General features: G+C 40.1%; 1 protein-coding gene across 3 annotated transcripts; it reads left to right on the plus strand.

The window, feature by feature from the left end:
• The first annotated feature begins 418 nt into the window (after positions 1–418).
• scel (sciellin) lies at positions 419–21225 on the plus strand. 3 transcript variants are annotated; one of them, XM_061879818.1, is made up of 18 exons: positions 419–571; positions 1543–1580; positions 3234–3315; positions 3417–3479; positions 8146–8208; positions 8294–8326; positions 8414–8446; positions 8541–8573; positions 8649–8714; positions 8803–8853; positions 10855–10923; positions 12121–12183; positions 14571–14642; positions 14769–14870; positions 14951–15025; positions 15100–15208; positions 20743–20845; positions 20952–21225. In XM_061879818.1, the coding sequence occupies exons 2-18, from the start codon at positions 1565–1567 to the stop codon at positions 20966–20968; spliced, it is 1050 nt and encodes a 349-aa protein (XP_061735802.1). In that variant the 5' UTR covers positions 419–571; positions 1543–1564; the 3' UTR covers positions 20969–21225. The 3 variants fall into 3 exon arrangements, with proteins under 3 accessions (XP_061735802.1, XP_061735804.1, XP_061735803.1); XM_061879820.1 differs by lacking the exon at positions 10855–10923; XM_061879819.1 differs by lacking the exon at positions 8146–8208 and having other exon boundaries at positions 422–571.
• The last annotated feature ends 1625 nt before the right edge of the window (positions 21226–22850 follow it).

Here is a 22850-nt window from a genome sequence, read left to right on the forward strand (position 1 = left end):
ATCTAGTGGGATCCTTACCAATACTACCCTTGGTATTAATGCTTTCGATATTCCACCCAGCTCTGGTCTAAAGTCCTGTTTGAGGGGGGTGATTTATTAAAGGAACACAGCTGTAATGCAGGCGCTTAGTAGCAACAAGTCGCATGTAAAGACACAAATCACAGTATATGGCCTTCAACTCCACACCCACTTCGGAATTCTACTCCATTCTTGGTGACGAAGCCCTGCACCCACACCCACTTTGCTCTATTATGCTTCCTCTGACACCTTAAGTTGACATGCAGGTCTTTTCGCTGCGCTCCACCTTCATTCCATGGCCGCCGATAAACTGGCTTGTTTTGAGGAGAGTAAAACATTTTTTTTTCCAAGCAAGTGTGACTGTCACTGCGAGGAGGCCACGCCCACAGGTTGACCTTCTCCCAGTCCCCTCCCTTTATGGTTAAAAGGCTTGGGCTAGGGAGTAAATTCCACACCGCGTTGTAATAGGCAGGTGTCAAGACGCGCTTTAGAACCGGCTTTTAACCCTTTTTTGTGGGGGTTTTTCTGCCCTCCCTGAAGCTCTTCTGTAGAGGTATGTTTTTGATTGATTGATTGAGACTTTTATTAGTAGATTGCACAGTACAGTACATATTCCTTACAATTGACCACTAAATAGTAAAACCCGAATACGTTTTTCAACCTGTTTAAATCGGGGTCTATGTTAATCAATTCATGGTAATGAACTCCTTGCATTTACTTGTTTTTATATTTCAACCTGCCTTATTGCTTCTTTTAGGATTGGACACTGCAATATTTTTCAAATGTTTTGTAAAAAGGCTTAAAACATCCATTATAGATATATTTGAAGACAAAGGTTTGTTGTACGTTGAGTTATTAGTATTAACAAGTCAGCTTTTTTTCCTTACATTGTGCCTTTTTTTGGTTTAATTGTATATCTACAATAAAAATGTCTCTCAGGATGCACCTTGGACACCCTTAGCTTATGTTACACCTGACAGAAGAGTTTGCTGTCAAGTCTTGGAAACAAGGAGAGGATTTTAACAAGAGTATTGGCATAAAGTGAGCAATAATGTTTACATCTTGGTGTGTAGGTGGACAAAGAGTACAAGATTAAACGCAACTGTTGAAGTATTTAGTGGTTAGTACAGTCTGTAGACTCCTAAAATGAGTCAAATTGAGTTTTAGTTGACATATGGGGATGCTCCCCCTCAGTAATGTGGTTGCAGTTTTCCATCCTTTTCAAAAAATGCCTGCTGCAAGTATGGCCTGTCACTCATATTGCTGTCAGTGGTGTGTTTGGAGAGGGTGTGTGGGCCCGGGGATGAAACGTACGTGTGTCTTGGTGCGGGCTCCCATCCAGATAAACCAGTTTCAAAGAAAAAGGAAGGCACAGTCAGGGGTGGGGTTGCTGAGAGGAACACAACAGCTCAGGTGTTCGACACAAGGGAGGAAAGATATTGTGTTCATCTCATACAGGCCATAGCGACACCTCGTGGTTCAAAAAGTGCTAACGTTTTCTTCTTCTTACGTTTGAACATGCAGGAGGTGACAACGAGAAAGTAACATGTCGTATAGTCAGAGTAAGTATTCATAACTGCACCAATTCATATCATTCAGTTAATGTCTTGAATTACTGTCACAGTGTGTTTAATATTATTTTTTATTATTTACACAGAAAAAAACAACCTATTGGTTAATACTAATATAAAAACAGGAATTTTTCATTAAAATTGAATTAATTAAAAAAATGTTTTGTTCATGTTGATATGACGTTGATCTTAGAATTTATATGTTGTAATACTGCAATAACATAAAATTGCTCATAAGTTTTTATTCAAATTAAATTACTTGTAATAATTGCATCCATCCATCCAACCATTTCTACCGCATGATTCATGCAAATGACTCGGGGCTGCAACGATTAATCGGTTGATTTGATTAGGAAAAAGCTTTGATTTATATTCTGTTGCTTCAATTAAGTGTTTAATATGTGTAAGAATTTTTAAAGTCACAACTGCATGAAGTGTTACAAACTTTAAGTACATAGACATACCGTAGTTGCCACACGGCCGCTTCAATGGAGAGCACATGACAGCGATGGTGTGTGATGGATATTTGATTTTAATAGTACACACATGTTAGAAGTGCAAATTCAATTTTGACAATATGCATTTGTTAAAAGAAATAACAGGGGCAAGTAGAAACATCTTTGTTTAATTAAACTATCCATCCATCCATTTTCTACTGCTTGTCCCTTTTGGGGTTGCAGGGGGTGCTGGAGCCTAATGTTCCATAAGATATGCAGTGAGGCTGTGAAGCGTGTTTTATCTCAAACAATCGAAGAAACTACCACAGATTACTAAAATACCCTGCAGCTCTCCAAATGACAATCAATTTTCTGTCATGCTTGAGGCAATAATGACTCAAAAGTTACAGCATGTAATTATTGTAATATACATAATTTTTAATTAATGAATGAAAATAAAGTAATTTCTTATTCAAACAAAACTTTGTTTCATTTACTAATTATAAAATTTACCAATGATTATCACGATAATGATTGTGTTGTAGATAATGTACTGTATATCATACAAATTATAATACGGTTTATTTTTTAATTACAACAAAATTATTTAGAATATATTTCTAATAATATACTTAAACCAATTTTCCCTCCTACCCCGCCTTCTGCCCGATTGTAGCTGAGATAGGCCCCCGCGACCCCAAAGGGAATAAGCGGTAGAAAATGGATGGATGGACAATTTTCCCTCCAATTTTTCATATGTGTGAGCAAACGCCAAAACTCCTTGAGCATCCAGTGGCGCACATGTGAGCGACGGCAGACGTGCACACTGTTATGCGCTTATCTTTTTGTTCAATTTTGTGCGCGGCCTAGGTTTGCTGTGTACAATCGCACAGGCACGTAGAGGGAACGTTGACTTAAACTATACTGTGTTATGATGGTGATAATTAATATTAATAAAAATATATGATTTATTTAATACAGCAAGTGTTAATAAATGTAATAATAATAATAAACCATTACAACAGAAGTACTGCTGATTGTTTTAATATTCATATAAGTTATATATATTATCAATATTAAAACATGTTTAAAAATGATGGTAATCCATCATCGTTTATCAATGATGTTATTTTTTCACGAGAGTTTTGACAGAGATGATGAATGAAATTACGCTCTATTACCTTTGATGCATAAATGCTTTTTGCAGGCAGGACCGTCCGCACTTCTTCTACTCTGCTGAAAGACAACAGCTGGATCAGAAGAGACGAGGATGAGTTTGAGCCTGTCGAGTGAGTAGAATTTATCACATGACACAAAAATGGAATGCACCCAAAAAGAATTTGGAAGTGATGTCTTCACCTCGTTTTTTTGGTTTGTCTTTTTTCTGTAGCCGTGACCCGAACTTTGGCTCATCTGTTCTGAGTCCATACACATCTGGTGACACCATAAGCAGGTAAAGCAAACTTAAAAAGCAGACTGTGATTCAGTCTGTCATGATGAGAATTTAAGTAGGATCTTGTACGAAAAATGGGCAATTAGTTAAAATGAATAGAAAACTAGAACAACCTCAATTTAGAACCATCTCTACTGTGCATATTAACTGCATTGGAAGTGTTGACATATATCAAAGGTACTGCATTTGTAGCTCAAGCAATGTCCACCATTGTCTTGTATTCAATTTCAGTGATTATATTTTGTATAGTTTCCTACTAAATTGCTTTTTATTTGATCAGGGTTTACCAAACGTTTTCAACTGAAAACCAAAATTGGAAGTTTGGTCCTTTTTCTGTAGGATTTAATACCACAGTCATTCCTTTATTTAAAGGTCCCTTATTCTCATATCACACCTTACCGTATGCTTGATTTTGGACGGTTTAAAAGTGCTTTTACTGGGAACTCATGGTTTTATGTGCCTGTGGCTTTAATGCTAATAAGCTGTGCCACGCTTGTCCCCGAAAAAGTGTGTGTCTACTTTTTATATCTATGCTGTAAGACAGCACTTGTCCAACGATATAGATATCATATATCACATACGGCGACGTAACTTGAAGAAGTGGAAAAGAAGGACACAAATGTTACAAACACAAGTCTAACTGTCGTCTAGCGTTCGACACGCCTGGGCTCAGACCCAGGACCACACTACCCTGTAGGCTAAGAGCCCAGACTCCCAAACCGACGGCGCCAGGTTGTGATGTTTACTTAACGTTCCGGCGCACCGCTAAGCTGGCTGGCATCCTTTACACTAGCATAGCTACTAGGATTGTGAATCTTAAAACAACTCACGATTCGATTTACAACCTATTCCTAATTCAATACGATTCTTGTAATATTTTAATTGGTATAAAAATGATGATAAAACCTCAAAAAAGGTTACGTGGTACAAAACCTCCTATCGGCTGCTGACATATGACAAATACTCATGCAGATGGCCTAAAATTCATATTTTTTTAAATTTATTAAAACAAATCTATATTCTATACTTTTTTTTAGTTATTACAGATTTTTAGACTTAGACTTCCTTTTTATTATCATTCAAATTTTAACTTTACAGTACAGATAAGAACAACATTTTGTTTCATTAGCTCATGGTAGTGGAGGTTAAAAAAACAATAAGGTGCTGATATAAATAAATACATTACTCTACAGATAAATATATTTTACTTTTTCATATGCATCCAGGTTTATGGATGTATGTTATATTGTCTTTATATTCCAGCGAGTTAATCCATTTTGGGGGGAATTGAAGGGATAATTATGATGCGTTCAAGAGTCTTACGGCCAGAGGGAAGAAGCTGTTACAGAACCTGGTGGTTCTGCTCCGGAGGCTGCGGAACTTCTTTTTAGAGTCCAGCATTGAAAACAGTCCTTGGTGGGGATGGGGGGAGACTTTGCAGATTTTCTGAGCCCTGGTCAGGCAGCGGCTTTTTGCGATCTCCTTGATAGGAGGAAGAGGAGTCCTAATGATCTCTTCCGCCGTCCTCACCACTCTCTGAAGAGACTTCCAGTCTGAGGCACTGCAGGCTCCAGTCCAGACGGAGATGCTGTTGGTCAGTAGGCTCTCAATAGTGCCTCTGTAGAATGTGGTGAGAATGGGCGGAGGGAGCTGTTCTCTTTCATCAGACGCAAAAAGTGCATGCCCTGCTGAGCTCTTTTTACAAGAGCTCCGGTGTGTAGGGACCAGGTTATATTGTCAGTTATCAGTTTTCTTCAGATATTTCAAAATGAGAAACATAATAAGCAAGAATCACCAGAAGCACCATGCTAGGTTAGCCTATTCATTGAAGAAAAACAAATTGGCCAAATACAGCTGCCACTGACACACAGTTGACTGAGCTTTATTTTTAAGATGTGTGGTGAAGCCCTTTTTTTGTTCAAAAAAAAAAGAAAAAGCCTTCTGTTAATGTTGCTGTGCTTCTCAATTACTTTCTGTAGTGCACCCGCCCAACCACTCCAACGCGGATGTAAGTGGTATCATGAGTCTATAAAAATGTTATAAGTACATCTCTGCATAACATTACCATTAAAGAAAACAAGAAAGAAAGAAATAGAGATAAACTTACAACAAACAATATCTTTAATAACAATGTTTTAATCTGTTACAGAAAATATTTAAGATGCAACAATTACTAAAATAGTTTTGACCACCTTAAACTATTTGATATTTAAAATAAAATGAAATGAATAATAATTAAATTAAAATTTATCATAATCACATAAACACACAATAGAATTTTCTCATGTTTGGTGCTCATAAATGGACTGTTAGGACATAATTTTAGATAATAAGGGACCTTTTAAATAAAAATTGGTGGACCCAATAGGAATTGACTGACAGTTTGGGAAACCCTGTTTTTGATTGATTGTGATATATCTCTTAAAGCTGGGGTACTTGAATCTCGTGTCGTCAGGCAGAATTCAAACTGTAAAATCCCGCCCCCCACTTTGCGCACCTCGCTAATCGTCTCTCCCAGTGTCCTCCTCTCTGGAAGTGCACAATATTGCGCGTGAGAGCTGTAGGTGCACACGCACAGGTTGTTGACAGTCTGAAGTTGCATCGAAGGATCGCCTCGTTTGTATTTTGTTGCCGACTATCAGTAACGCACGTCGCCACGTAAAAGGATAGACACAAAATATAAGAAAATGGTACATCAGGTTACCTGTCTTGAAGGAAAACAGTCACTTGCACATCCAAAGTTATTCCAAGACTGGCCTGCAATGCACACCATCTTGAATACGCCGGACCAAAATTTATTAGAGCTTTGGCTGTCCTTTGTTTTTTTTTAGACGTACAGCGTCTTTCTTTTCTTCCTCTGATTTACTCTTTTGGGATTTTTAGCAGTATATGCTGTAACAGCAAGGTATTGCAATCGTTCCAGGCGGGTGTTCGGCAGCCATGCTTTACTGCAAACAAGCTTGCACAGTGCAAGCGCTTCACTATATATCACGTCAGCCAACGAGGAGGCTTTTTCATGGGCTCTGCTCTCCCATCCTTTTTCTGAATCCTGTGGTTGGATCTGCAGGGGTTGATCGCCACGAAAACAGATGATTTTGTCTTCTCAATCAGAATCAGAAGATTTTTCATTGCCATTGTTTGAGAATGGGTTCACAAACTATGAATTTTACTTGGCACAATCGTGCAACATAAAACACATGTAATACATTATAGAATAACCTCAACTGTCACTGACCTATCAGATCTTGTTATTGTTCATGTGCCTGATGGCCTACGGCAAAAAACTGTTCAGGTGGCGGGAGGTGTGGGTCTGGATGGACCGTAATCTCCTGCCTGAGGGGAGAAGGGAGAATAGTTTGTGTCCAGAGTGAGAAGAGTGGTCGGCACCCTCTGTTTCTTCAGCTGCCGCAGGAAGTACATCCTCTGCTGGGCCTTCTTGATGAGGGAGCTGATGGTCGGCTCCCTCTTGAGGTCCTGGGTGATGGTGGTGCCCAAGAAACGGATGGAGTCCACAATGGAGACGGGAGTGGGAGAGTCAATCAGGGTGAAGTGAAGTGAATTATATTCATATAGCGCTTTTCTCTAGTGACTCAAAGTGCATTACATAGTGAAACCCAATATCTAAGTTACATTCAAACCAGTGTGGGTGGCACTGGGAGCAGGCGGGTAAAGTGTCTTGCCCAAGGACACAACGGCAGTGACTAGGATGGCGGAAGTGGAGATCGAACCTGGAACCCTCAAGTTGCTGGCATGGCCACTCTACCAACCGAGCTATCCCCCCCCCCCCCCAAGGGTGAGGGGGGGTGGTCGGGCTTTGACTTTCCTGAAGTCCAAGATCATCTCCACTGTTTTCAGGGTGTTCAGCTCCAGGTTGTTCAGGCTGCACCAGGACGCCAGCCGGTTCACCTCTCTCCTGTAGGCGGACTCGTCGCCATCTGCGATGAGCCCGAGGAGAGTAGTGTCGTCTGCAAACTTGAGCAGCTTTACTGACTGGTGACTGGAGGTGCAGCAGTCTGTATCAGGGTTTTATTTACTAAAATACTTCATTATAAAGCACAGGCCGCACGCAGACGTACGATTTTTTTCAGAAATGATTACTGTTACGATATGATGCTAAGATTATTTTTTTTTTTTAGTTAAATAATATAACTTAGGCTTCACGGTGGAAGAGGGGTTAGTGCGTCTGCCTCACAATACGAAGTTCCTGGAGTCCTGGGTTCAAATCCAGGCTTGGGATCTTTCTGTGTGGAGTTTGCATGTTCTCCCCGTGAATGCGTGGGTTCCCTCCGGGTACTCCGGCTTCCTCCCACCTCCAAAAACATGCACCTGGGGATAGGTTAATTGGCAACACTAAATTGGCCCTAGTGTGTGAATGTGAGTGTGAATGTTGTCTGTTTATCTGTGTTGGCCCTGCGATGAGGTGGCGACTTGTCCAGGGTGTACCCCGCCTTCCGCCCGATTGTAGCTGAGATAGGCGCCAGCGCCCCCCGCGACCCCAAAAGGGAATAAGCGGTAAAAAATGGATGGATGGATAATATAACTTAAGTATCCCAGCTTTAAGTCACCTTTTCTTTGATCTGTAACTAATTTTAATAAAAATATTTATTTATTATTGGTATATATATTTTTTTAATTCTTACCTAATTCCCTTAATAACACTTACTAGCGTGGGTGCAGAAACACAAATTACCAAAAGCAAGTCAACATCTGTGCAGGCTCTCACCAAGAGGTAAAAGTCTCCGTGGTGCCACAAGTTATTAGTTTCAGCTTCAGGCGGGAGAAGAATTAATTGTCGGCATTTTCTGTCATTGCAGATTCAGCAGCAGTCAGGACGAGCTGAGTAGCAGGTTTGTGTTCTAATTTATGGCTCTGCAGATGGCGATTAAAGGACCTATTCATTATTGTGGCTTCACCACCTTGTCTCCTGTATGTAGCCCCTACACCATGTCGAAGTCCTACACCTCCAGGTAGATTTTCATTCAAACAAATCTTAGCGCTTATACAAATAAAATGCAAAAATATAGATCACCATAACAATACTTGTCCTCATGCCTCCTACAGCTCTTCCTATTCAGGCACGGATCCGAATTCAAGGTGCCCAAACACTTTATACAGTCAAAGTCACACTTGGATAAAACATTTTTTAAACATGCTGTGTTCCATTTTCAGCACGACGACCACCACAGTCAGCAGGGATGGGAAAACAACCGAGACCACGGTCACTACAAGTCTCCGGTGAGTGTATTAATATTAATACATATTGATCGTATTAACATGCCGCTGATTCATTACAATGCTTTTTTTTTCTTTCTTTAATTTGCAGAAAAACTCCCTCCGAGACGTTCAGTGAGCGTGTGCAGTCTTCCAGCAAGGGGTAAAACTTTTACAGACTTAAGCGCGATATTGTCAGTCACAGCCGCTAGGGGGCATAGTTGCATGTTTATTCTGGGGGATTGCTGATACACTGTGATCATCACATTTTCTTTTTCAGCATTTGAGCTCTAAAACAGCACTTCTCTGCTTTGACATGCAATTTCTAGAATTTTTATAGGGTTACAAGCACTGTCAGATCATTAAAGATATACTTCAATGGAAAGTGCACACGATACGAGCAAATGAACAAATAAACAGCGTCATGGAAACAAGTTCTTTCAAAGCACCATTTTACTGGACGGAAAAAAAATGCAGTTTAAGTTTAAACTAAAAAATATTAAAAACTACGTTTGATTATTGGACACCATTATATTTATTGCATCAGTTAGAATTTTTTTTTAAAATATACTATTAATCTGATAAGTATAAAAAAAGAGTCTAAATATTTTAACAATGATAAGTTTTAATATTTGCAGTATAATAATAATATGTATATTTAGAGCTAACACCTTAACTTTCGCAGGCAATCACAAAACATTATAATCATGAACAAACACTAATTAATTGTGAGCACACATATTATTTTACTTTTCACACATATTATTTTACTCTTTAACTTTTACAATAAAATTCTGGTGACTGAGCTGCCAGTTTGTTTGTTTTTTACCATAAAATCTACCAACTTTTTTGAGTGTAGGTAAAATGTTTTTTCTTTTTCCGCCATCCTAGTCACTGCCGTTGTGTCCTTGGGCAAGACACTTTACCCAACTGCTCCCAGTGCCACCCACACTGGTTTAAATGTAACTTAGATATTGGGTTTCACTATGTAAAGCGCTTTGAGTCACTAGAGAAAAGCGCTATATGAATAAAATTCACTTCACAATTCACTTCACTTTGGGACATTCTGACTTTAAAGTTGTATTTGTGTCCAAATATTGGTTATGGTGAAGGTTACTGGTTTATTTTGAACATGCATACAATTACAATATGGTACTGTACATCACACATTTCCAGTTTCTTCCAAAAAGGAATTTGAAGGAAGCAGAGTTCATTTAATCCTGTACCCCTTTCCATTTCATGGCAATTCCTAACACGTTTGTTTATTACATAAACATTGGATAAATTATTTAGTTGTTAAGTAAATAAACAATAAGGTTCCCATGAATAAATAGTCATGTAAGTTGTGATTCACATAATGAGATCAATAAGATTACCTAATTATTTAATAAGGTTTGTAAGCGTGTGCGTGTGCGCGTGCGTGTGTGTGTGTGTGTGTACGTAATAATATATAAATTCATACACACATATTATGTATTTATGTGTGTATATATATATATATATATATATATATATATATATATATATATATACACATTTAATCGCTTGACATTGCTAATAAATAATAATGTATTCAGGTAATAATTAATTAATATATGTATTTTGGAATAAAAGCAAAATAATTATTTAGATGTATTATTTTATTATCTATTTTTACATTACACAAAAATGTATTTTAGAAAAAGTAATTAATTTTTAACAACAACAAAATATAATCCAAGGCTTTTTTTCCTTTTATCTATTGCCTTGTCGTTTTGGCCAAAGTGTTACATAATGTTAAGGGTTCAAATAATCCATTATTGTAGTAGTTATTAAAGTTAAAGTGGAAGTAGCCATCATTGTTACACACACACTAAGTGTGGCGAAATTATTCTCTGCATTTGACCCATCACCCCCTGGGAGGTGAGGGGAGCAGTGAGCAGCAGCGGTGGCCGCGCACAGGAATCATTTTTGGTGATTTAACCCCCAATTCCAACCCTTGATGCTGAGTGCCAAGCAGGGAGGTAATGGGTCCCATTTGTATAGTCTTTGGTTTGACTCGGCCGGGGTTTTGAACTCACAACTTTTAAGTTCGATTTGTAAGGTGTTAACTATCAGAGTTACGTTGCTATGTTATTTTTAATGCTGAGGGTGTGAGATTCACTCGTCTCATCGCCTCTCGCAGGTCACTCTACTCAAACCTCTCACCGACCAGGACGACAAACTTGACGGAGACGTATAGCAGCCAAAAAGAGTAAGATTTAACGGTGTTATCCTGAAACGTCCTGTGAATAAAGCTTCTTCACGCTCATATTTATTTTTGCACATCTTTTCACCATTACAAAAGCATAGCTTTTCTAGCTTTTGACCGTTTATTTACCACTGTAAAATAGAATTATGTTACATCCCACACCTGTAGGGGGACCCCTAGAGATATTCAATTAAATGCTTCTAAATTGTTTTCTGTTACGCCCCCCCAGGAAGAAGAAAAGATTTTGCGACAGCAAATATAAACAGTATCATTTAGAATTATAGGTCCACCTCGGAGTTTGCATGTTTTACCCTTCTTATCATGAGAGAACCCCCCAAAAAGAAATAAATATAGAATGAGAAGAATAAGGTTTCACGGTGGAAGAGGGGTTAGTGCGTCTGCCTCACAATACGAAGGTCCTGAGTAGTCCTGGGTTCAATCCCGGGCTCGGGATCTTTCTGTGTGGAGTTTGCATGTCCTCCCCGTGAATGCGTGGGTTCCCTCCGGGTACTCCGGCTTCCTCCCACTTCCAAAGACATGCACCTGGGGATAGGTTGATTGGCAACACTAAATTGGCCCTAGTGTGTGAATGTGAGTGTGAATGTTGTCTGTCTATCTGTGTTGGCCCTGCGATGAGGTGGCGACTTGTCCACGGTGTACCCCGCCTTCCGCCCGATTGTAGCTGAGATTGGCACCAGTGCCCACCGCGTCCCCAAAGGGAATAAGCGGCAGAAAATGGATGAATGGATGGATGAGAAGGATAATTGTATTAGCATTGTTTTTTTCTGTAACAAAACATTTAAAGTGCATCAATTTGCCGGAAATAAAAAAAGAATGCAATACTTATTTTTTTGACTTTGACGCTGAAAAATGTAATAAAGTAAACTCAATACCTAAAATAAATTCAAATTGATTGTACTGAAGAGCACGTTAAAACACTTTAAAGTGCGAAACAAAAATTAATAAAACCATTTGTGCAGATTTTTTTTTTTTATAAAAATGAGGAAGTAGAGATTAATGGCTACAATGAGTACATTTTCTAGTGCACAGCTTTTCGAAGAAAGGTATGTATGATACTGATAAAGCATGTTCCCCAGGGTCACACGGGCCACTAATTGAAAAGAAGTGCCTTAAATGGTGTTTATGTGTAGTATTTAAGCTTTGTAACGTTTTACTGACAGATGATGTTTTTGTCCACAGCACTGAGGACAAACTGTATGATTCACTCCTCCCCAGTGCTCTCAGGGATGACATCAGCGACAGGTAAGCTTTTTGTCATTACTAATGCTAATAATAATGTTAATAATAATGCTAATGATAATGTTAATGTCACTGTTAAGGTAAATTGATATTGTTAATGCTAAAGTGACAACAAAATACTGTATGAGTATGAGCAGCACTGCGACTGTGACAGTAAAAATAAGCATCAACAGGTGAGTCTCGTGTGTACTTCATGGAACTCATCAAGTGTTGCTTAAGTAGGCGTTAACTTTCACGTTTGACCGTTTCTGTCGACATAAATTTTGAGAGAGGCCATTTCTTTAAAAAAAATGGGTTTCGTTTATGTCAATATCGGATGTTTAGAAGTACCTGCATTAGTTAGTTCTGTTTATGTCGACCAACTACTCAGGGTTCACTTGTTGTTATTATTTATAAAACATAATTAAGTATTTTTTCAACGTACAGACTTACAATTTTGACACCCATGAAAAATCCACCTGTTTATGTCAACATGATCTGCACCGTGCAATTTCACTCATGTCCACAATTTGTCAATGACCACCAACTCATTAAGTCTTGATCAACTATGTTCTTATGATTAAAAAGTCCCCACTTAAGGTGGCATCGACACGCATAGTTGACAGCTTTTGTCAACATAACATTCTCTCGATGAGCTTCAAGCACACCTGTGAAGTCAATCAATCAATCAATGTTTACTTATATAGCCCTAAATCACTAGTGTCTCAAAGGGCTGCAAAACCCCCACTACAAACCACTACGACATCCTCGGTGGACCCACATAAGGGCAAGGAAAACTCACACCCAGTGGGACGTCGGTGACAATGATGACTATGAGAACCTTGGAGAGGACGAAAAAAATGGATGTCGAGCGGGTCTAACATGATACTGTGAAAGTTCAATCCATAGTGGATCCAACACAGCCGCAAGAGTCCAGTCCAAAGCGGATACAACACAGCAGCGAGAGTCCCGTCCACAGCGGAGCCAGCAGGAAACCATCCCAAGCGGAGGCGAATCAGCAGCGCAGAGTCGTCCCCAGCCGATACACAGGCGAGCGGTCCATCCTGGGTCCCGACTCTGGACAGCCAGTACTTCATCCATGGCCATCGGACCGGACCCCCTCCACAAGGGAGAGTGGGACATAGGAGAAAAAAAAAGAAACGGCAGATCAACTGGTCTAAAAAGGGAGTCTATTTAAAGGCTAGAGTATACAAATGAGTTTTAAGGTGAGACTTAAATGCTTCTACTGAAGTAGCATCTCGAACTGTTACCGGGAGGGCATTCCAGAGTACTGGAGCCCGAATGGAAAACGCTCTATAGCCCGCAGACTTTTTTTGGGCTTTGGGAATCACTAATAAGCCGGAGTCCTTTGAACGAAGATTCCTTGCCGGGGCATATGGTACAATACAATCGGCAAGATAGGCTGGAGCTAGACCGTGTAGTATTTTATACGTGAGTAGTAAAACCTTAAAGTCACATCCTAAGTGCACAGGAAGCCAGTGGAGGTGAGCCAGTACAGGCGTAATATAATCAAACTTTCTTGTTCTTCTCAAAAGTCTATCAGCCGCATTTTGTACTAATTGTAATCTTTTAATGCTAGACATGGGGAGACCCTCTTGAAGCTCATCGAGAGAATGCCAAGAGTGTGTGAGAAAGTAATCAGCACAAAGGGTGGCTATTTTGAAGAAACTCAATATAAAACATGTTTTCAGTTATTTCGTCTTTTTTTGTTAAGTACATAACTCCACATGTGTTCATTCATAGTTTTGATGTGACAATCGACAGTGTAAATAATCATGAGAATAAAGAAAACCAACTGAATGAGAAGTTGTACTGTAGTGTATATATATATATATATATATATATATATATATATATATATATATATATACATCCATCTTCTACCGCTTATTCCCTTTGGGGTCGTGGGGGGCGCTGGAGCTTATCTCAGCTACAATCGGGCAGAAGGCAGCGTACACCCTGGACAAGTTGCCACCTCATCGCAGGGCCAACACAGATAGACAGACAACATTCACACTCACATTCACACACTAGGGCCAATTTAGTGTTGCCAATCAACCTATCCCCAGGTGCATGTCTTTGGAAGTGGGAAGAAGTACCCGGAGGGAACCCACGCAGTCACGGGGAGAACATGCAAACTCCACACAGAAAGATCCCGAGCCCGGGATTGAACCCAGGACTACTCAAGACCTTTGTATTGTGAGGCAGACGCACTAACCCCTCGTCTACCGTGCTGCTCATATATGATACAGATAATTGTTATCATTACATTATATTGTTTTCGATAAGTATGTCATGATTTTTTATTTATATAGAGTACTTTGTATTTCACTTAAATCAAATAATTATATTACTAAATAACATTGTTATGTACATTCTTTGACATGTAGCCGGAGCTACATTGACGATAACGCCACCACCCGCATCACCTCATACTCTGTCAGCAGCAACAGCCTGCCCAGGTACACACACACACACACACGCACGCACGCATGCATGCACGCACGCACACACACACACACACACACACACACACACACACACACACACACAAATATTATGCTAATAATGTATTTCTATGCACGCAGTGAGGACTATGGCAAAAGCTACTACTACTCCTCCTCCAAACCCAGTTATGAGTTCAGCGGCATCAGCAACCCCACTGAGTACACCTCAACTATCTACAGGAGGTACTGCTTGATGCCACACACGTGACATAGGCAGCCGAACATGCAGCAAACTAATACTGTACTGTACGTCCAACTCACAGCAGCAGCACCAACGACATCCTGTCGGGACCCATCTCCAAGTCTTCCGTCAGAACCTCGTATACGTCCTCTGTTGGGTATTAAAGCTGTGCAAAACAAACTGCAATTGGGAAAAAAACCATACATAATATTAATGTCTTTACTAACTCAGGAGCGGATTTGAGAGGGAGCTGTGCACCTACTGCCATAAGCCCTTCAACGGCGACGCCAAGATGATCTTGGATGACATGAATATCAACTGCCATGCCTTCTGCTTTAAGGTGCCTCTCCCTATGTCCTGCCCGTTTTGCTTGTTGGCGGCCATGATTTTCAGGCAATCTTGCTCAAATTTTACACACATGCTTGTCAGTCCCCTTTAGGCAGGGGTGCCCAAATTTTTGGACTTGGGCTAAAAAAATTAGGTTGAGGGCCGAAAGCCGACTGGATGTAAAGTAACTATCTATCTATCAATCAATCAATCTATCTATCTATCTATCCATCTATCTATCTATCTATCTATCTATCTATCTATCTATCTATCTATCTATCTATCCATCATAGACTGTACATATATGAGTACATGTTGTATACATTTAATGGATAAATGAATAATAATTTATATAATTGGATATTATAAGTATGTGAAAGTTCGACTCCTACCTTGTTTACTTCCGTGACGACCTCCTTAAAGTTTTGTAATCAATCAGAAATATACAAAGCCCCTAAAGCAGGGGTAGGGAACCTATGGCTCTCGAGCCAGATGTGGCTCTTTTGATGACTGCATCTGTCTCTCAGATACATCTTAGCTGACATTGCTTAACACGACAAGTCATGAATAATTCCGCAGGTAATCACAGTGATAACAAATAACGTTCAAAATATAAAAGATTCTCATGCATTTTAATCCATCCATCCGTTTTCTACCACACCTGTTCAAGAAGTTGCATTAATGGTACAAAGTATTTTATTATTGTTGGTTAGCTTCAGAATAACAATGTTATTAAAAATAATAAGAGACTTATTATACTCTAAAAATGTTGGTTTTACTTAAAAATGCACGCATTTAGTTGTATTCAGTCTTTAAAAAAATATTATGTGGCTCACATGGAAATACTTTTAAAAATATTTGGCTTGTATGGCTCTCTTTGCCAAAAAGGTTCCCGACCCCTGCCCTGAAGGGACATGGGGGAAATTTTTTTTTTAGATATATATCTCGTGCGCACGAGATACTATCGTGCTCACGCAAAAGTTTCTTGTGCGCACAAGAGACATATTTAAACAAATATTTGCCCCTTGTCTCTATAAGTTTCTTCTGCTCATGGGAAAACCTCTCGTGCGCACGAGACACTATCTCCAGCGCACGAGAAACCTTGCGTCAGCACAAGAGTTTCTCGTGCGCAAGAGATACATATTTTAAAAAAAAATCTCCATGTCCCTATAGGGCAGGGTCTCAAACACCTGGCACATTATTTTACGGCCCGCACCTTAATATGAAAATGTAATGTTGTTGCGCCCGCAAGTTTTATATGAATGGTGCTTTTCAGCGTCGTACTTGTATACCCTCGATTTTTCCGGGAGACTCCAAATTTTCAGTGCCCCTCCAAGGGTGATCATTCTCCGGACTTTCACCCGAACATTTATATTAAGGGGGCACAGAAGAGGCACTGCCTTTAGCATCCTCTGTAACCTGTACAATCAGCCTGCCAGCCCAGCCACATGTTGCATTTGGCATTTAACAGGCGCAATAAGCGACTGCAAGACATAGTTGAACAGCAGCCATACAGGTCACACTGAGGGTGGCCGTATAAACAACTTTAACACTGTTACAAATAAGCGCCACAATGTGAACCCACACCAAACAAGAATGACAAACACATTTTGGGAGAACCTCCGCACCGTAACACAGCATAAAACAACAGAACAAATACCCAGAATCCAATGTAGCTCTAACTCTTCTGGGCTACAATAGGGGCCGGGGTTGGCGGGGTTGGGGGGGTGGGGATGTATATTGTAGCCTGGAAGAGTTAGGGCTGAATGGGATTCTGGGTATTTGTTCTGTTGTGTTTATGTTGTGTTACGGTACGGATGTTCTCCCAAAATGTGTTTGTCAATCTTGTTTGGTGTGGGTTCACAGTGTGGCGCATATTTGTAACAGTGATAAAGTTGTTTATACGGCCACCCTCAGTGTGACCTGTATGGCTGTTGATCAAGTATGTCTTGCAGTCACTTCCGTGGGTCTGCAGAAGCCTCATATAATATGTGACTGGGCCGGCACACAGTTAGAATGGTGGAAGAGCGGACAAGACGGCAGGTTGTAGACGACGCTGAAGATTGTGCCATCACGGCACGCCCTAATTATTGTTGTCCAGGTGAAAACCGGGAGAATGATTGCCTCGGGAGGGACACTGATATCCGGGTGTTTCCCGGGAAGATCGCGACAGTTGACAAGTATGTTCCTCGGGCGGGAAAGCCATTCAAATAAGGTGAATTCATTAAAAAGTGCATGTTAGATTTTTTTTAAGAAAACTTTTCTTGCCAGCCTCACCCAGTTTCTGCATCTAGTTTGAGACCCCAGCTTTAGGGGCTCCGTAGAAATATCAAGCAGCTAAAATGCGCCAAACATGGATAAGTGTGGAGAGTGTTTTGCATTTTTCCCATCATGCTTTGTAATGGATTTAAATAGGTGTCATTTTGATATTTGTTATGGTGCACAGACATGTTTTATACAAAAAATATAATATACACAAAGTTCAGTGAGCAGGTTGTGTAATGTGTCAGAATGTGTGTTGACATTTTGTGTTGGTTGGATTTTTCAAATTTTTTTGTACCAAACTAGAGAAGGATGTCTTCATTGGGTCATATAAGTTAATGCTGCACATAGTATCAGTCAAAGCATAATTAAGGTCATCAATCTAATTTACTCACAGCAGCCACTTGATGGTGACAATATGGCAGCAGCAAAGTGAGTCTTTTAAAGTGAATGCAGTCTTCTTGGGGGCAGCATTTCTTGCTAAACTCATGACGTTCTACGGGCCAAATTGAATGTTTGGCCCGCGGACTGTAGTTTAGACACACCTGCCATAAGGTGTGTATCAAATCTGGCTGTAAACACCCTGAAAAGTTACAGTGGTCAGTTTTGTAGCTGTGTGAGTAATGCCAAGTCAATCCGACGTATGAGGGGTTCAATCTTGTTGTGGATTTGTCCGAAAACAAGATGGTAGAGAAAAGTTTTGTTGTTGTTTTCATGGATGACCTCATTTAACAAAACTAAACTTTTTTGTACAAAATTGCTTTCGTCACTGCAGATCCACTTGAGCATTTTAGAGCCCAGCAAAGTAGGATATTGTTGCGACTCTGTGCATTTTCACCTCCCAGCAAAATCAATTTATTGATGAAATACTTGTCAGACTGCAAAGATCGCTTTCAACAAAAGAGTGGAATGCAGGCAGACATCTGTTTCAGCTCTGATAAAACCGCAACATAGACAAAATGTGTAAAAAGGGCTGCTTTTTCGAGACAATGTGATGACAGCTATCAAAGGGAGGATTTTGAACTAGTGATGGTCAAGGTAAATTTATTTATATAGCACAATTTTAAAATAGACTACTGCCCCTAACTGCTGTACAGGTAGAATTATTATAATAATCAAAATCACAATATGTCCGGAACGTTCTCTATATAAAACACAGTAAAAATGCATAAAAATAGTGCAAAAAAAACAGAATTGTGTAATATTAAAAATAATGATGATTAATCAAAATCACAATAAGTATGAAACATTCTATACGGTAGGGCAAAAAAGTATTTAGTCAGCCACCGATTGTGCAAGTTCTCCCACTTAAAATGATGACAGAGGTCTGTAATTTCCATCATGGGTACACTTCAACTGTGAGAGACAGAATGTGAAAAAAAACATCCAGTAATTCACATTGTAGGAATTTTAAAGAATGTATTTGTAAATTATGGTGGAAAATAAGTATTTGGTTAACCATTCAAAGCTCTCACTGATGGAAGGAGGTTTTGCCTCAAAATCTCACGATACATGACCCCATTCATTCTTTCCTTAACACGGATCAATCGTCCTGTCCCCTTAGCAGAAAAACAACCCCAAAGCATGATGTTTCCACCCTCATGCTTCACAGTAGGTGTGGTGTTCTTGGGATGCAACTCAGTATTCTTCTTCCTCCAGACACGACGAGTTGAGTATATACCAAAAAGTTCTATTTTGGTTTCATCTGACCACATGACATTCTCCCAATCCTCTGCTGTATCATCCATGTATCCATTTTGGTATAAACTCAACTCGTTGTGTTTGGAGGAAGAAGACTACTGAGTTGAGATGAGATCCGCCCGAAGTTCCTTAAGGCTCTGGATGCTGTGGGGCTGTCTTGGTTGACAAGACTCTGCAGCATCGCGTGGACTTCGGGGGCGGTACCACTGGATTGGCGGACCGGGGTGGTGGTATCTCTCTTTAAGAAGGGGGACCGGAGGGTGTGTTCCAACTATCGTGGGATCACACTCCTCAGCCTTCCCGGTAAGGTTTTTTCAGGTGTACTGGGGAGGAGGCTACGCCGGATAGTCGAACCTGGGATTCAGGAGGAACAGTGTGGTTTTCGTCCTGGTCGTGGAACTGTGGACCACCTCTATACTCTCGGCAGGGTTCTTGAGGGTGCATGGGAGTTTGCCCAACCAGTTTACATGTGCTTTGTGGACTTGGAGAAGGCATTCGACCTTGTCCCTCAGGAAGTCCTGTGGTGGCTTGGGCATCTGGTCAGGATGCCACCCAAACGCCTCCCTAGGGAGGTGTTTAGGGCATGTCCAACCGGTAGGAGGCCACGGGGAAGACCCAGGACACAATGGGAAGACTATGTCTCCCGACTGGCCTGGGAACGCCTCGGGATCCCCCGAGAAGAGCTAGACGAAGTGGCTTGGGAGAGGGAAGTCTGGGCTCCCCTGCTTAGGCTGCTGCCCCCGTGACCCGACCTTGGATAAGCAGAAGATGATGGATGGATGGATCCTTAGCTCTACCAATGACTGAAAAAACAATTAAAAAACAATAATAAAAACAATATAAAAATAAATATGATTAATAACGATTTTAAAGGGTAAAACCAATTAAAGCAATAAACATAAATAAAAAAATTAAAAAAAACACAGAAAATACAGACGACCACACAACTCACGTAGTGTTAAAAGCCAAAGAATAAAAGTGGGTCTTAAGACGAGACTTAAAACCCTCCACTGTGGGAACAGTTCTAACATGGAGGGGCATAGTGTTCCAGAGCTTAGGGCCGACCACAGAGAAGGCCCTGTCTCCCCTGGTTTTAAGTCTGGTCTTGGGCACCACGAGCTGGAGCTGGCTCTCGGACCTCAGAGCGTGCGCAGGAGTGTAAGTTTGGATGAGGTCCGAGATATAATGAGGTGCCAGTCCATGTAAAGCTTTAAAAACTAACAGCAAAGTTTTAAAATAAACTCTAAAATGAACAGTGAGCCAGTGCAGACTCTCAAGAATTGGGGTTATGGTGAAAAAAGATTGAGAACCACCGATTTATGCGACTGTTTGTCGCACCTGTAAACGACCTGGCATCTGTAAGGCTGAAATTTACAGTGTGGGTTCGCGAGAAAAGTATGCGGCGCTTAACATTTTGATACATTTATCGCACTTTTTCGCAGCTGAGTGAATAAACGACCCAGGCCACTGCCTGTAAACAATATGGCGTCTATAAAGCTCAATTTTACGAGATGTCGCAGCATTTCAATGACTGACGGAGGCATAATAACGACAGATGCGTTGTTGTTGGGGTTTTTTTCGCAGTGCGAGGTGTGTAACGGCACGCTGAGCCACATGAAAGCGGGCGACTACATGTGGGTGTACAACCGCATGGTGCACTGCGAGAGCTGCTTTGACAAGACCAGAGGTAATCAAGACAGAACATTTTGCACTCGTTTGGTTCACGTCAATACAATTTGGTGCAAACGGGGTCTTGTTCATTCAATAAAACAAATCTCTTTTTTGTCCCACAGAAAAATGGCGACGCTGAGTGACCCTCGCTTGGCTCCAATGAAGAAAAGCAAGTGATTTAAAAAACGTATTAAAATATATTAATGCGTTTAATCAGTTTGCGATATTTTTTAATCAAGGTGTTTCTAGACAACGATGATCACATGGAATATATATTTTATTTCTATTATTTTCTGTAGGCTTTAAGGGACTCTTCTCAGTAATATGAAAACAATACTGTGATGTGGATGGCCGGGTGTTTGTTCCTGTGTGCAATAAAAGCAATCACTGTATTGATATCAGTTTTTTCCTCACTTTTCGTGATATGATACCTGAAATTCATTACGACATTAATACACGTAGGGCCTGATTTACCAAGATCCAACACCAACAACGTGTACAATCCATAAAACAGCGTGTACTATTAGCAAGTGTGTTGCATGCAATTGTAAAGTGGTGCAGACCGCCTTTTTTAAATGGGTATTTTGCAAGTACTATACTCATTATAGAAAATAAATACATGCAAATAAAGACTTCCTCCCTTATGAACACTTTACCCCCAATAGACACTTAGGACTCTCTGTAGTTGAGTAACGTAACACTTTCGGCAACTATATAAGCAAATACTACTGATTTATTATAAACAATTACTTTGTGCAAATAAACACCCCTCCCTAATGAACACCCTACCCCCAATAGAAACCTAGGACTCTCTGTAGTTATGTAATTTAACGGTTTTGTGTTATTGTAGTAAAATAATTTGTGCACACAAACGCATTTTCCCTAATGAACACCTTACCCCTAATAGACACCTAGGACTTGAGTACTTTAACACTTTTGAAAATTATTTGAAGACATTCAATAATGTGTTTTTGTCCATCCATCCATCCATCCATTTTCTACCGCTTATTCCCTTTCGGGGTCGCGGGGGGCGCTGGCGCCTATCTCAGCTACAATCGGGCGGAAGGCAAGGTACACCCTGGACAAGTCGCCACCTCATCGCAGGGCTAACACAGTATAAAAGCAATTTGTGCATGTAAACACTTCCTGCCCAATGAACACCTTACCCCTAACAGACATCCAGTACTCTCTGTAGTTAAGTACTTTAACACTTTCGACAAATATATGAGGAAATTCTATAATGTATTATTGTAGAAAAATACATTTTGCACATAAACACTTTCTCCCTAATGGACACCTTACCTTTAACAGAAACCTAGGACTCTGTAGTTAAGCACTTTAACGCTTTTGACAACTATATGAGGAAATACTATGGTGTGTTATGGTAGATGAGGAATTTGTGCAATTAACCACTTTCTGCCTAATGAACACCTTACCTCTAATAGAAACCTAGGACTCTCTGTAGTAGAGTAAATTAACACTTTTGACAACTATATGAGGACATTCTATGATGTGTAATTAAAAAGAATTTGTGCACATAAACACTTCCTGCGTAATGAACACCTTACCCCTAATAGAAACCTAGGACTCTCTGTAGTTGAGTACTTTAACACTTTTGAAAATTATTTGAAGACATTCTATAATGTGTTTTTGTATAAAAGGAATTTGTGCATGAAAACACTTCCTGCCCAATGGACACCTTACCCCTAACAGACTCCCAGTACTCTCTGTAGTTAAGTACTTTAACACTTTCAACAACTATATGAGGAAATTCTATGATGTATTATTGTAGAAAAATACATTTTGCACATAAACACTTTCTCCCTAATGAACACCTTACCCTTAACAGAAACGTAGGACTCTGTAGTTAAGTACTTTAACACTTTTGACAACTACATGAGGAAGTACTATGGTGTGTTATTGTAGATGAGGAATGTGTGCAATTAACCACTTTCTGCCTAATGAACACCTTACCTCTAATAGAAACCTAGGACTCTCTGTAGTAGAGTAAATTAACACTT

The sequence above is a fragment of the Nerophis ophidion genome, linkage group LG19, assembly GCF_033978795.1.
Source record: "Nerophis ophidion isolate RoL-2023_Sa linkage group LG19, RoL_Noph_v1.0, whole genome shotgun sequence".
Classification (NCBI taxonomy): domain Eukaryota; kingdom Metazoa; phylum Chordata; class Actinopteri; order Syngnathiformes; family Syngnathidae; genus Nerophis; species Nerophis ophidion.

Bases quoted from the DNA above. Each gene is read 5' to 3' on its own strand.
- scel (XM_061879818.1), top strand. The intron at 10,924-12,120 runs GTAAGATTTAAC...TTTTGTCCACAG, and splicing joins ACGTATAGCAGCCAAAAAGA to CACTGAGGACAAACTGTATG. The intron at 15,026-15,099 runs GTATTAAAGCTG...TTACTAACTCAG, and splicing joins TCGTATACGTCCTCTGTTGG to GAGCGGATTTGAGAGGGAGC.